This window comes from Filicampus tigris, chromosome 14 (genome assembly GCF_054856515.1).
Source record: "Filicampus tigris isolate MCC_2025a chromosome 14, RoL_Ftig_1.0, whole genome shotgun sequence".
Lineage (NCBI taxonomy): Eukaryota > Metazoa > Chordata > Actinopteri > Syngnathiformes > Syngnathidae > Filicampus > Filicampus tigris.
Window position 1 is genome coordinate 21,776,760 of NC_141230.1, and position 14,614 is coordinate 21,791,373.

At 41.9% G+C, this 14,614-nt stretch overlaps 2 protein-coding genes and 1 long non-coding RNA gene across 14 annotated transcripts in view; 2 read left to right on the plus strand and 1 right to left on the minus strand.

The window, feature by feature from the left end:
• Window positions 1-4,232, plus strand: LOC147136829 (uncharacterized). Its single transcript, XR_015089486.1, has 3 exons — window positions 1-1,486; window positions 2,504-2,628; window positions 3,842-4,232. It is a non-coding gene; the product is annotated as an uncharacterized LOC147136829 (long non-coding RNA).
• Window positions 3,193-14,614, minus strand: part of col6a3 (collagen, type VI, alpha 3) — a 25,254-nt gene continuing 13,832 nt past the window's right edge. For all 3 annotated transcript variants that reach the window (XM_086050952.1, XM_086050950.1, XM_086050951.1), the window contains 20 exons: window positions 14,124-14,186; window positions 13,788-13,850; window positions 13,435-13,497; window positions 13,301-13,351; window positions 13,139-13,174; window positions 11,158-11,220; window positions 10,439-10,501; window positions 10,325-10,357; window positions 10,195-10,231; window positions 9,609-9,620; window positions 9,005-9,498; window positions 8,581-8,683; window positions 7,401-8,102; window positions 6,773-6,878; window positions 6,634-6,689; window positions 5,967-6,233; window positions 5,781-5,861; window positions 4,909-4,968; window positions 4,591-4,776; window positions 3,193-3,913 (listed from right to left, as the gene is read on the minus strand). In XM_086050952.1, coding sequence (XP_085907078.1) covers window positions 3,873-3,913; window positions 4,591-4,776; window positions 4,909-4,968; window positions 5,781-5,861; window positions 5,967-6,233; window positions 6,634-6,689; window positions 6,773-6,878; window positions 7,401-8,102; window positions 8,581-8,683; window positions 9,005-9,498; window positions 9,609-9,620; window positions 10,195-10,231; window positions 10,325-10,357; window positions 10,439-10,501; window positions 11,158-11,220; window positions 13,139-13,174; window positions 13,301-13,351; window positions 13,435-13,497; window positions 13,788-13,850; window positions 14,124-14,186 — 2,580 coding nt within the window. In that variant the 3' untranslated portion in view covers window positions 3,193-3,872. The remainder of the gene's footprint in view (window positions 3,914-4,590; window positions 4,777-4,908; window positions 4,969-5,780; window positions 5,862-5,966; window positions 6,234-6,633; window positions 6,690-6,772; window positions 6,879-7,400; window positions 8,103-8,580; window positions 8,684-9,004; window positions 9,499-9,608; window positions 9,621-10,194; window positions 10,232-10,324; window positions 10,358-10,438; window positions 10,502-11,157; window positions 11,221-13,138; window positions 13,175-13,300; window positions 13,352-13,434; window positions 13,498-13,787; window positions 13,851-14,123; window positions 14,187-14,614) is intronic.
• Window positions 11,146-14,614, plus strand: part of mlphb (melanophilin b) — a 96,359-nt gene continuing 92,890 nt past the window's right edge. For 6 of the 10 annotated variants that reach the window (XM_086050959.1, XM_086050964.1, XM_086050965.1 and 3 more), the window contains exon 1: window positions 12,241-12,494. The gene's annotated coding sequence lies outside the window, so the exon portion shown is untranslated. Of the gene's footprint in view, window positions 11,228-12,240; window positions 12,495-13,425; window positions 13,582-14,614 lie in introns of those variants that run through there. The other 4 variants (XM_086050961.1, XM_086050960.1, XM_086050962.1 and 1 more) reach the window with 4 other exon arrangements.

Here is a 14,614-nt window from a genome sequence, read left to right on the forward strand (position 1 = left end):
TACTCCCGATCATCTCCGCCTTACTCCCGATCATCTCCGCCTTATACAGTATAAGTTGAATCTTAAAGGCGTCAATGACCAAGTGTTATTTTGTGCTTATTATTTTTGATTGAATGAGTCAGTGTCCTGTAAATAGAGATTGCTTCTGGTGACGTCACCTATTAAATAAAGAAGACGACCTCCACATGATAGCATGGCACTGAACGCACTAAGTGTGTGTCGAATGGGAAGCAGCAGAGGGCACTCTTGTGCAACTGTTGACGCCGTGGAGGCGGCCACAAACGATGCTAACCAATCCATCCATTATTTGAACCAGCTTGCTCTGTCTTCAGGAGGGTGCCTTTATGATCTATATTTCCTTTAGGAAATAGGTCATTTGCTGTAAGGAGAGCCAAAGTAATCCTTTATAACCCAAAATGTCTTAAAATCCAGTGATAGACAAAATACATATACCCCTCCAGCACAAGTATGAAAAAGCAATTCACAAATATGATGGAGAAAAAAAAATACTCAATGCACTTCATGCACAAGGTATGTCCTTCATATAAGGGCAACGTTGAAAAGTATTTGCAAACATTGCAAAAGAATGAAAGACATTTAGAAGTAAAGAAATCAAAAGTAGCTTACTAAAATTACTAAAAGAACTCGAAGTGCAAGAACGAGATTTTGGAAAAAAATGATTTGGAAAATGCTTAAAAACATCTTATTCGTTTGTATGGAGGGGCGTGGCTTTTAACCTGGATTTGACAGAAAAATACTAGAAACAAATACACAAATATCTGATGAAAAATTTGACAAAAAAAATGCAACCAGATAGGAATACAATCATGGAAAAAAAATAAATGAATACATGGAAAAATTTGAAACAATGCGACAAAAAATATTATATTGGGGGAATGAAAATAGTAGTTAAAATTCAAAAGGCATACTGGACAAAAATGTCGGATAGAAAAAAAATCTAAAATATTGGAAGTATACAACTATGAGAAAGAAATACTCAAATATTAGCCAATAAATGAAAAAAGAGATATTATAAACATCTTTGGGTTTTTTAATATTGCCATGATCTATTTTTTTATTTAGAATAGTAGTTTCCTGTTTTCCTTGTGTCCCTTTGTCTATGTCTGTCTGGTTAGGTTATTGTGTCCACCTGTGCTTGTCATCGTCTTCCTCCGTTTGCTTGCTGTTGCTGCACGTCCGCAGCAGTCGGAAGAAGCCGAAAGGACGACGCTGCATGTGAACAGTCTGAAATTGTATTTGTCACTTTTTTTATTCATGAAACTGGGGTTTAAGATTCCATCCACAATAGTCTTCTCTCTTTTGTATTTGCTGCTTTTCTATTTGGGAGTTGTTTCATGTGTCCGTCTCACATCCACACAGTGGAAATGTTTCCATGTGGGGAACAAGATGAGTCATGAGCATGAGAGCGAGGAGGACGCGGGAGGCTCAGGAGAGAGCGAGCCGAGATGAGGAAAAGATGGAGCAGGTAGGGGAGTCCGTCACAGAAGGGGAAAATGCTACGAGGGTCCGGTAGGAGCCAAAGAAAAGTGGTGGGTGGGAGGACGAAGAGTACACTAAACGCTGCAAAATTGTGGCTTTTTAATCAGCCACTCAAGGGAGCCAGTGTTGAGTCCATGTTGTTGGCCGAGGACTCACCGGAGTCAGTCAACCGATACAAGTGACTCATCAGAGTCTGCCGTCTAGACTCGGCGCTCCTGAAGTTTCGGAGTCTGCGGCGTTCTTCGCCATAACTTGAGGGACTTATCATACGACCGAATCATCTGCTACGGCCAAGTAGAGTCAGTGAAAACCAAATCTGCCGAGTCAGCCGTGAGTCTGCTCATTCAAGATGGTGAACTTAAACAACCGAAGCCAGTTCCGTTTTGGGAGCTTTGGAATCCGCCCAAAGTGGTTACTTCAAAGCAAAACATCGGATTTCCTGCCAGGGCCCCCCTGAGAATTGTTCATGTGTCCTGTTCTGATAGACATTCAAAGTTTGGAATGATCAGTGAAACTGCTGACTGGTCCAAAGTTGTTGTTGTTTTTTTTCTCGAACTTTCCACTGGGCGCTTCTGAGTGACTTTTACCAGACTCGAACGAATGCACTTAACCAAATAAAAGGGGGGGGGGGGGGTGGTGTTCGTTTGTTTGAGCTAACACGGCGAGCCTGCTGGAGCGAATTTAACGGTTTACTGCTGCTCAATGTGAAAGTCATTTACAGCCTCCTCCACTTTTATGGCTCTTGTTGGATTGGAAAGACGCAGCGCCAGCAGCGTTAGTCATCGTTGGGACGGCTGCACGAGTGCTGCCGCAGCACTTTGCTTTTGGGCTCCAAATGGATGGAGCAGTGCTCCATCATTTCTTAATACGACACAACTCATTGGATCATTGACCATTCGTCAAATGCGTCACCATTTGCAGAGCTTGTTAGTGATGTTGGATTACCACCGGTTGTCTTTCCGATCGGATACTGCAGCGAATGCGTCTGCTCTTTCTCACATAGAAGGACGTGCGGCCGATGACTCACGGCAAGCTTTCTGCCACCTGGCAGCGCGTTTTGCTCCTGGAGGACACCCGCTGCCGGAAGTAGCAAAGCAGCCCGGAACGTAGACACCTTTGCGTTTCACGGTAAGCACACCGCAGGAGACCGTGAGTCTGTTTTTCATCAAGTGATTTTTTTTTTTTTCCACTTCTTACAAAGTACTTGCAAGCCAGAGTTGAGATGATAATTGAATGGGGAGTAATACAGGAAATGAAGAGTTTATTGCGTTAATATTTCAAGAATCCCGAGAGATAACATCTGGAAAAACTGCTTGGTTGGAAAAAAATAAATAAATAAATAAAGACATCCGCTTCTCACTTGGCAGAACAAATTTGCTTTTTGAAGCATTATTTAACTGAGCACTGTAGTATTTGTGCTTTAGCAGTGGCTAACTGAGAGGTTTTCCTTGGAAAAAGTAAATACAGTAAATTGACCAAGCACTTTGTTTAAAGTCCGAGCGTGGTTTGAAGTTGCCGTTTTTCCCGGCATTTCTGTGGCTGACTCCACCTCGGGAATTGGCCCCATCGCCACCAAACGATTAGCTCTCATATCCATCGTATTCAGGTGAAATGCCAAGACAGTCGCTCTCAGTCGTGTTTGGGCTGAAAAGTGGGAAAAGGCGATGGAGGGGTGCAAAAACCAGAAGTTGATTGTTTATTAGAAAGTCTATTTTATTTTTGTGTTCTATAGTCAGATGAAACACAAGTTTCAGTAAATGAAACAAAAACAACAAATACATTCTATCTTGAGATTGCTTTGGTTTGTTTGAGGCAGTGGATCAAGAAGTGCACTTCATGTATTTGCATTCAAGCAGTTGCTAGCAATTTAATACAACTCGTGTCAACTTTTTTGGCGTGTGGCGACAAGGAAACACGGCTATCAAACGACATTAAAAGGGCCGAGAAAAGTCAATTGGTGAATGTGCAACACGCGAAGCTTGGTGAAGTGATTCATGCAAGTCTTGAGTGTATGGGACATTTTTTGGGGTTCCCCGCTTGCTTAAAATGAAGTATAAATCTGCACTACGAACAATGTGACAACTTGACTGTACAAAACAAAATGCACATCATTACCCTCTGCAAAACAAACACTTTAAGTAGCACCAGTAGATTAAAAAACAAAAACAAAAAAGGATTCATGCAGCGGCGAATGTTGCTTTTCATTTGTGACGGGGGAAATGAAAGAACCAAAGTGACCAGCGGAAGATTTTGGGGCGGGGTCAAGTCCATTGGTGTGGAATCCAGTGCAGCCTCCATTCGTACAGTTTGACCAGTGTGGATTGTTCTCCTCAAAACACAGGTAAAGGCTGGCCACGGGTGCGATCCGTCTCCTATGTGCTGAGTGAAGCCATCACCCCTTGCTTGATGGCCGCTGCGGACACATGGGCACAGGTCACACGACCGCCGCCATCCAAATGGCACCAAACAACATGAGACTGTGCAGTCAGCATTATTGTAAGCCACTGTCACGTTGCGCACACTCTAAATATTAAAACAGTGATTCAAGGTAGGAAAATAAACACTTCTATCATTTGATTTCTTTTTACTTCATTTCATGTTTATATTTATAATAATGTATTTATGTATATCATATATTAATGAAATTAATCTATATATTTATACAATTATACATGTATAATAAATAATATCATATTTATAATATTTCATTTTATTTATTTACAATTTCATTTTTATTTAATTTCATTTTTATATTTATAATATATGCATTTATGTATATCATATATTAATGTAATATGAAGTTATATAATTTCTATATTTCTGATAATATATTTGTAATAAATAATATAACATTTATAGTGTTTAATTTTATTTATTTACAATTTTACTTTCCTGATAAAAATCTCTTCTTTTCCAAAAAAAAAAAAAAATAATAATAATCTGGAAAAATGTGTTACTCTAACAATATACAACTTTTTTTCTGCAAAGATATCCAACCTTCTTCCGCAAAAAATGTGACTTTTTCCTCGAAAATGTCTTCTTTCATTTGGCCTACACGCGAGCATTGGCAGCAGCGTGACGGCCTCCTACCTGGTTTTCCACAAGCCTTGGCGCATTGTTCATGCGTGTCGAAGCGATTCTGGTTCCCGCCGCAGCCTCCGAACCAGAAACGCGCGCAGCTCTTGCTGGGCGCGTCGTAGTGCCACTTGAGGACGAACTTGGCACACGTGCCCTCCTCCTTGGGCAGCTGGCAAATGTCCACGGCTGTGGAGGCCGCTGTTGATAAGCCAAATGAAATTATTGTCATTCATTTACGGTAAAAAAAAAAAAAAGATTTTCCACTTGGAATGGGAATGCGGAATTATGAGACCATGAATGTCAAGCAATGAAAATTTGGGGGGATCTAACCTGGAGCCGGGCGGAGCTCCGCCTTGTCCACTTGCTGCTGCTGGGGCTCAGGCTCCGGCACTGTGACCGCGGCACACATGGGAACAAAGTACACAATTGTCAAAACATTTTCTGATGATGATTTTTCAATTAGACGGATAGACGATGATCGGATCGGAAGAGATTCTCGCTGTCTCTGTGGTACAAGCTCAAACATTACAACAATGAAGGCGCATTCCTTTCATTTGGCTGCAGACTGAAAACACTGGGTTTGATTTTATGATAATAAGCGAGTGCTCACTCACAGGGTTGGATTAGGTTTGTTTTAATGTAACTCACTTTGTCTGTTAATAGTATATTTTCAACATTTTTGTATTTGTCACCAACATTTTTCCTTTTTTTTGTCGTTTGTCATTGTTTTTGTCATTGTGCATCGTCAAAATGAAATATTTGCATTTTTATTCCCCCCCAAAATCCTTACGTATATATATATATATATATATATATATAATCCTTACGTATATATATATATATATATATATATATATATATATATATATATATATAAAAAATTGTGGTAATGTGTGTATTTTCCCCTCAATATTGTGCCTCTCCAAAGCGCATGTTTTTGTATTCCTTTTGTATTTTTTAATCTGTTTGTGTATCTTTCATCTCTTGTGTGGTATTTCTCTTCCTTTTTTGTCTATTTATGTTGTAATTGTTGTATAATCCTTGCATCTGATTTCTTCTTCTTTTGCCAAGATTTTTGCCATTTGATCATGTGACCTCTTGTCTAGCATTCATGTCTTAACATTTTGATGTGTATTCATGAAAAATTCCAATACTTTTGGAGTTAACATAGCATAAATATGTTGAGCATGAGGCCTGCTTACCCGTGTCGGGCTTGTCCAGTGGCATGTTGACTGGGGCGGTGATGACCCGACTGTTGATGACCGGCCGCTGCGCCGCCGCCTCTGCCAGTGACACAAGCAGCAAATGTTCATGTTTGGCAGAGGGAACTTCACTCAAATATTCCCGAGTAACACCAAGGTCGGGGTGTGAAGAGTTTGCCGACTGACTGGTGGTGACGACGCCTTTGTGCGTGGCGAGCACGTGGCCGTCGGCGCCGTGGCCCGTCACCACGGCGTGGTACGTCTGCCCGCTTTCCAGCTTGTCCACGGAAAGCTCGGAGGCCGACACGTTGGTCTTGACGGCCAAGGCGTGGTCGCGCAGGCGCGTCACCGTCACTTGGAAGTAGACGAAGTTCTTGGGGTCCGGGTTGGTCCAACGCAACTTGAAGCCGCTGCGGGTCACGTTGGACACGTGAAGCTCTTCCGCGTCCGACGCTGAACACGCGCACAAAAAAAACAAAAAAAAACCGTGAGCGTGCAGCGTTTTAGTGGTGGAAGACACTAACATTGAAAATTCAATTAAACATTTTTTCCAATGTCTATTATTTTTTATGTAATATTTTGTATTGTACGGTATATCATATTTTGTATCTATTATTTTTGCATTTTTAATCTGATATTTCTTTCCCAATATCTGTCTTTCCCAAATTGTGTTCCTTTGTTGTTGTCTGGTGTCTAAATATTTTTATATTTATTTCAAATATATATATATATATATATATATATTTTGTCCAGGTGTATATTTTATGGCTTGCAATTAATGTATGTAATTGTTTTTCCTTGAAAAAAGAAAAGCAAAAAAAGACGTTTTTGCTTTGGTAACAATTGCGCGTACCTTTGTGATTAACTGGATGAGTTTCCTGCTGCTTTTCGTGATGTTTTGTCTGGCTCCTGTAAACAAGAAGATCACGTGGAAAAGTGAGGAAGATAATGATTATGCCGATAGTACAAAAATGAACGAAACAATAACTCACTGGGTTTGGCGTGCTAAAGTGGTGAAAGGGTTTTTTAGGGGCTGATCGCTCTGGAACCACTTGCAGTGTTTGGACACTTCGGGGGACATGAAGAAAGCGTTTTCAACTGCAATGGAAGACAAACACAATTAGATAAAAAAAAACACCAAAACATTGACAAATATTACATGAGAAATAATCATGTTACAATATGAAACGTCATTCAAAAATATTAGACAAAAAGCATTAGAAAAAAGCAAAAGAACCTAAAATGTTATAATTTAGAGGGCTCTATTTTTTCTAGATGATCTTTTGTGCGAGCAGGAAGTGCAACGTTCTTGTCCGCACCGAGATGTGAGCGTACCACATTTAAAGGAAAATAAGAGGCGACGAATGGAGTCGGCTGTGTTCACTCCCACAACGCCGCTAACCAATCTTTTTTGCGTCCATCTACAAAATTACAAAATGCTGGTGTGACCGCAGAGTCACGCCGTGCCGAATTTACGCTGTCTATGAAAATAGAGCCCAGAAAGTTAGCACAAAAAAAAACCCCTAAAAAATCACACCTATATTAGAGAAACATGAAAAATAGAATACCGAATATTAGACAGTTTTACAATATTGAATCATAAAAAAAAAAAAAACTTACTGCTGATGTACTTGGGCAGCATCTGTCCAAAGGTGAGCAGGTGCTTGTCGTAAAACTGGGAGATGGTGTCCAGCCTCTTGAAGAAGACGTCGGAGGGCTCGCTGGCCATGCGGGCCAGCACGCGGGCGTCGGCGGCGCTCAGCTTCTCGCCGACGCCGAAGATGACCAAAAAGTAGCCTCTGCACTTGATCTCGGTGGCGACGCGCACCAGCTGCGCCTCGTCCTCCTCCACGCCGCCCGTCACGAAGAGCATCAACACCTTGCGCGGGCGCTGCAGCGGCGCCTTCTCAAACACGTGCTCCACCGCCCAGTCCATGGCGGCCGCCAACGCGCGTCCGCCTTCCAGCTGGGGCGTCTTCTCCAGCAGGAACTTGACGATGCCCTGCGCCGACTGGTGCTCGGTCAGGCCGATGTCCACGCGGACGGGAGACTTGGTCTGGTTGTGGAGGAAGCGGTAGGGCGCCTGTTGGAGGACGGCCACTCGGGCGTGGTGGGCGGACGTCTCGGGGCTGGAGGACACCTGCAGGTGCTCCACCATGTGCGCGATGTAGCGTTTGATCTCGGTGAAGACGACGGGGTACGTGCTTTCCGAGCTGTCCACCACGAAGCCCATGTCGATGTCCACGTCGGTGGTGAAAGACCTTCTGTCTCGGCCGGACGACGGTGGGATGTAGTCGCACATTTGGTCCGGGGCGCAGATGTCTGCGAAAGAGAAAAGCCCCACTTTACGTTAGTGCTTCTCCAGCTTTATTTTTTTTTTTTTACATCTAGTACACTGCCTCAAAAACAAAGAAAAACTGATCTACAGTAACCAAACTTTGCCTGCTAGCTTAATGCTAACGCACCATGTCAAACTCCATAGAGGGCTAATGAAACTTGCATCTATGTTGTGGTAGCCATAACCATATAAGTTTCTAGAGCAAATGTGCAAAATGCCGCCAGTATCAATAAAATTCAATAATAGTGTTTAAATTATAATTTGTACTTTAATACTTCTGTATCAACTTGATTGTTTTAATTTTTTTCCCCTAATATTTTTGATTGAATATTCTGTCTTTTTTTTGTTTTGCTAACATTTTTGCATTTAAAAACGTTTTTTTTTGTTGTTGTTGTTTTTTTTCTAAAAGGGGCCTTCTGGTCGGAAAAAAGTCTTGACTTTGAGATTGTTTGACGCTCTTACCAAAACAGAGATGGCAGTTCATGACTTTAGTCATGACTGATTCGAACTGTGCGCTTCCCGGGCTGGGCAAGACGATGACCTGGGCCAGTGCTGTGTTGTTCACCTTTGTGGAGCACAAGACAACAAGATCGTGTCAGCAATGTGACACACCAACTGATTGTCCACTGCTTCCTGTGAAAACTTTCATACACAGTCAAAATGTATCACTTCAACATACTTCCTTGACACCAATTCCCATTTACATACAGCTATGGCGAGGGTGTTTCAGAAAGAGCATACAAGTAGGAGTGGGTTCATTGTTTCTTTGGTCATCGATGCGCCGCCAAACGCAACAGCAAAAGCAAAGCCCAAACAAAGCAAAGCAAGCCCCGAATGAACGCTAGCCAGTTGCCGCGCAACGTCGGCGAGGCGGCGTGAGCGTTACCTGCAAGGCTCTGGCGAGGGCCCTGTCCTCGCTCTTGACCAGGAACACGGTGGCCACGCCGGCGTCGTGGAGGCGCAGCGCGGCGTTGGTGACCGCCTGCTGGTTGGCCACCGAGCCGCCCACGAAGAAGACGGCCACCTTCCTGACCAGGAAGCCGCTGCGCACCCTCTTGAAGGTGTTGTGCGCCACGAAGCTCATGGCCGTCTCCAGGCTGCGCCGCTTGTTGGTCTGCAGCGTCTGCAGGCCCTCCACGCGCCGCAGCAGCGCGCGCTTCTTCAGCGCGTCGGCGAAGCGCACCTCGGTGCTCACCTCGCTGTTGTAGAGCGCCAGGGCCACGCGGGCGCCGCGCGGGCAGTTGCTCTCCGACACGGTGAGGCCGCGCAGCAGCCGCAGCACGGCCTCGCGCATGCCGTTGAAGGCCGGCCGCCCCACGTCGTTGGACGCGTCCAGCACGAAGGCCAGCTCCGTCGGGTACAGGGGGCACTCCTGCTTGCCTAGGGAGGACATTTGAAAAAAAAAAAAAAAAAAAAAAAGAACCTTTTTTTTTTTGGGTCGTGAACATGAATGCTCAAAGTGGAAACGGCGGCGGGGGTTTGCTACTTACCGAAGCAGCACGCTGTGAACGAAAGGGACAAGAATGAGAATTAGAGCAGAACGTACAAGCTATACTGGAAGGGGACAAATTACGGACAACGTCTGGAGGAAGGACTTTTGGCTCACTTGAATCTTTTGAAAGTATTTGTTTTATTTTTGTCTAACATTCAGCCCTGCAATACAAGTGGAGCAGTGGCTTGCTTCATACTTTAAAAACTTCAAGATTTGAGTTTTTATTTATAATTGTGCTTCAATATTTTTATTTTACATCTAATACAGCACAATTGCTGTATTTCATATTACTCTTGAATATTTTTTGTTTTTTTAATTTTTCTCTAAATGTTAATATATAGTCTAATATTTCATTTGGCCATATTTGTTGTACTTTGAATCTTGTTCAACCGTACAGTGGAGAGGGGCGTAGAGTGAGCAGTGGCTGAATTGCATGAGACAAGGAAGCCCCCTCGGAGCAAGCATAATTGCTGGTCCGTCAAGTAGAAGTTACATGATGGAGATGCTACAATGAAAACTGGCAAGTGTTTTAAAACAAAACGTCTCCTTCAACTGTGTTGATGAACTGAATGGATGACACTTACGACAATTGTCTCTGATCTTCTTGACGAGGTCACATTGCTGATGACCAAAAAAAAAAAAACAACAAAAAAACTACATCACACTGGAGCTCTTTTGCAAGTAAGCAGGATGAGTCGTTAAAGGCGTTCGTACCACAACTCCCGGTCCTCTGGGCCCCTTCTGACCCTAAGGCACCAAAAGGACAAACGGCGATGTTAACGTTTGCAAAGTTTGTCGGATGAGGTGGAAGTGAAGGACGCTGCTTACGTAAGGCCCCGAATAGCCGACCTCTCCTTTCTGCCCGAGTGTTCCGGCATTTCCAGACACGCCCTGGCGAGAAATAGAGCGCAGCTTGTGAAGGACTGCAAGCTACCAGCAGGGCTGGGCAATTCATGGAGACGTAATTGCAACTTCCGTTTTGCCTTTACACGATCATAGACACGTTATAATCAATGAAAAAAGGACAAACACAACACAAAGGCACAACTAAAAAGAATTACACACATTGTATATGTAAAAACAAGACATGCTTCATTTTAGAAACATCGTGTGTGCCAATGCTGGCAGTCAATGTAAAATTCCATTGGACAGGCTAATGGGAAATTAGCATTGACTTCAAAGTCCCTTCAAATAACGCATATTCCCTCACAAACGCTGTGGGAGCACATACACACAGGTTTCTTGCTTATTTGCTAGTTGTTGTTTCAAGTTATATTTAAAGTTTTAGTTAGTCTTTTGGTAGTTGAATAAATGCAAAGTTTTGAAATCAATGAATAATCGTGTTTATTAATTGTGATTTCAATATCAATCAAAATGAATGTGATTCATATTCTCCCCATAATCACCCAGCCCTAACCCTGACCGACTTTGAAACCTTACTGTGAAACGCTAACCTCAGTTTGAAACCCTAACCCTACTTTGAAAACCCACTTTGAAACCCGAACAAACACATGCACACAGTCACAAAGCATAATACTTCAGTTTACCCTTTGTCCACGATTTCCTCGAATACCAGGTCCACCCTTGGTTCCTGCGTTACCAGCTTCTCCCTGCATGGTTAGTAAAAAGACAACCCAGACACATTAGCAGCAGACAACAGCTACACGTATATATTAGGGCTGTCAAAGTTCAAACGTTAACTTTGGAGATTAATTGGAATTTTATAAAGCGTTAAATAAAATTAACTCCGTTTTATTCACGCCCTGTGGCAGCTGACCTCTGCTCACTTTGCAGCCAATCGCAGAAACAGACTTTTAGGTAGTTTTACTTTAAAAAGTTGCCCGACGACTCATTGAGGAAATCCAAAATAATTTCCGCACTTTGCACAGCCAAATTCAAATACCATTTTAGTTGTACGTCTTTGGTGTATTGTTCAACAGTTATATTTTACAGGAATAGAATCATTTTCAAGGATCAAAGAAAGCTATTAGACCAGTATTTGAATCGAAATATACTTTTATTTTTTTCACACATTAATTACGAGATGTTATTCAAGTAAATATCTCTTCCAAGCTTCGTAGAAAATTGGAGTTCAAAAAATGTCATTAATTGCGATCAATTATGGAAAATTTTGCGATTAATTCGTTTAAAAAATTGTAATCGATTGACAGCACTAATATATTTATTTATTTATTTATGTACGACACTATCAGAAGTACAGACGTATATTTACAACTTAAATGGAATGGTAATAGTACATTATTTCCAACAGCCTTTTGTCTTAATTTCATAGCGTGTGTCTTGGCCATGGGTCTTCCAGTCATTTGTAGTTTCTTTGTTTGTTTGTTTGTTTGTTTATTTATTTATTTATTTATTTATTTATTTATTTATTTATTTATTTATTTATTTATTGTCCAATCAAATTTCAGCTTCGACGCGTTGCCATGCAAATAGTATGTTTTACAACTCTTTCGCAATCTCGAGTGACCACAGACACTCACGCCCCATTGAAATCACCGGTTCTTCTTTTAGCCAATCAGATTGTAGATTAACCCTCGGAACGCCTTCTCTGCAGCCTGGTAACAAGCGAATTTTTCCGACCTGTCATTGGTTCAGCTATGTGTGGCTTTTCTGATTGGTTTAGCTCTACGTGCGCCGAAGCTCGATTTACGAAGGACGACGACATCAGAAATGCTTAAAAATCCCCTTTCAGGGTGTACTTTTTAAGGAAAAACTTGACTTTATGAGGCTGGGTCAACCAACACTGCTTTCCTGGAACAGTAAGCAGCTAACTGTTTAGTTAACGGGCTAACTGTTCCACTCATACGAAATGCTAACTTTTAGCACACACAGACAGGCAGGAGCCTCTGCATTAGAAAACGTGGTGAGTACGATGTGATTTATTTATTTACTACTATATTGTAGTGTAGAGGTTTAGAGTTGTTGAGGTGATGATGTATTGGAAGATAAAGGTAGCTGTGTTTTTTACTTTGATAACAACGGTATTCATCAGCAGCATCCTTGAATCCTATTATTTATTGAGTTGTCTTATAGACACGTCCCGCACACATGCACACGCACACCTATTGATGTTATAATATTGATGTTATAAAAAAAAATAACAGATGAAGCACTTTCTCAAAAAGAAACTTATTTAAATGGTGTATTAATACTGTGTATCATGTATACTGTAGAAGCTGTGTAATATAAAATATTTTTTGATTTATTGGACACGTTATTCTTTTTTAGATTTAATTGCAAACCTTTTATTACACCAAATAGTTTTTTGACTAGCAATCTTAAGATTTTTTTTCATGTTTCATTAAATCCGTTGCTGTTTATACCAAAGAAAAGCACTTTCATCCTTGGCATTTTGTTGCACGATGTGAACTGAACGGTGACCACCATCAAGATGCGTTGTGTACGGAACTGTAACTTTTGGTGTCCACAGCTAGTTTAGATGAACCACAAGTAAAAACCTAGCTGAAAATAGTTTTTCCTCCTCTTTGGAGTCAGCGTTTTGCTTACCTTTGGCCCTGAGAACCCTGGAAAGCCTTCGTCACCCTGGAGATGAAAACCAATCTATTATGTCCCATTATATCAAAATGATATCATATGATGTAATATAATAACAGCCATATCCGAGAGTATGTTAGAAGTCCAAACAAAGGGATGACCAAATGGACTTGCCCTTCTTCCTTTGGGCCCTGAGATGCCGAAGCCATCTCTTCCATCTTCGCCCTTTGAGAAAAACACGACACATCCGTTTGAGCTGGCCGCCATCTTTCATCAGCTTGACAAATACCGAATGGAAGATGTCTTACAGACTCTCCGCGGAGTCCAAGGGGTCCGACGACGCCTTTAATTCCTGGATCGCCGGGCTCTCCCTACGCAAAGACACAACCCGAGACAGAGCGTGATGGATAGAAAAAAAAAATGTCAAAAGTTAAACATCATGAACATAGCATTAGGTACGTATATAAAAATGTAATTGCGATATTTTCTTTGGTTCTGTCTGCGCAGCGTTGTTTTCACATGGTGTTTTCCTCCAGTAGATTACACGTGTGTGCTCAGTAACATGAGAGAGAGCGAAGCTTAGGCCCTGCGTGTTTAGAAATTAAACAAGGCTGTCGCGGAAAGAACACAAAGCCACGCCAACATTGGTTTCAGTGTGTACCTTGCGACCAATGGCTCCTCTTCTTCCCTTTTCTCCCGCAGTACCAGGGCTTCCCCCAGGACCCTACAAAGGAAAAATACACCCACATAGGAACAAGACATTACTTGCTGTTATGCTTTTAAATAAACAATGCAGCAAATATTTACATTTTCCACATTTTGTTACGCTACAGCCTCTGCAAAATGGAATGGATTCTTTTTTTTTTTTTCAAAATTCTCTACACATCACCCCAAAATGTGTGGGGGGGGGAAATAAGAATTGCCAATACTTTCTGGATGCACAGTTTAAGTCAACAATTGATTTTTGTAACAGAAAAGATCTACGAGGCTCACTCACCCTGGGTCCAGGATTTCCGTCTTCTCCTCTGGGTCCTGGTGCACCATTTGGTCCTGCTGGACCCTAGTCAAGAAGACAAATTAGGCAATTGCGATGACGCACTGGCTTCCGCTATGTTACAACTAGATGAGACATTATGTCATGCCATGTGTATTGGAAATGCAAATCAAAGCTGCACGCAACACCAAACACCCAAAATGGTCACTTGAAAGCAAATTGTTTGATGTCCCTTTCAATTTCGAGAATGAGACTTTTTTATGCCTCCTGGTACAACATATCGATGAAGTGGTGTCGGGGGTGAATTAAAAAAAACAAAACAAAAAAAAAAAAACACTTTTCGGGGGTCACTACAAAAGGGATTTGCCCAAAATGCGTGGCTCCCTGTTCAATTTCAAGCATGTGTCATCCTTGATTTTTTATTTTTTTTGTGCATCCTGTTCCAATAGCTATGTTCACCCAATTTTGTCTTGATTGGTGCAACTGGCGTCCGG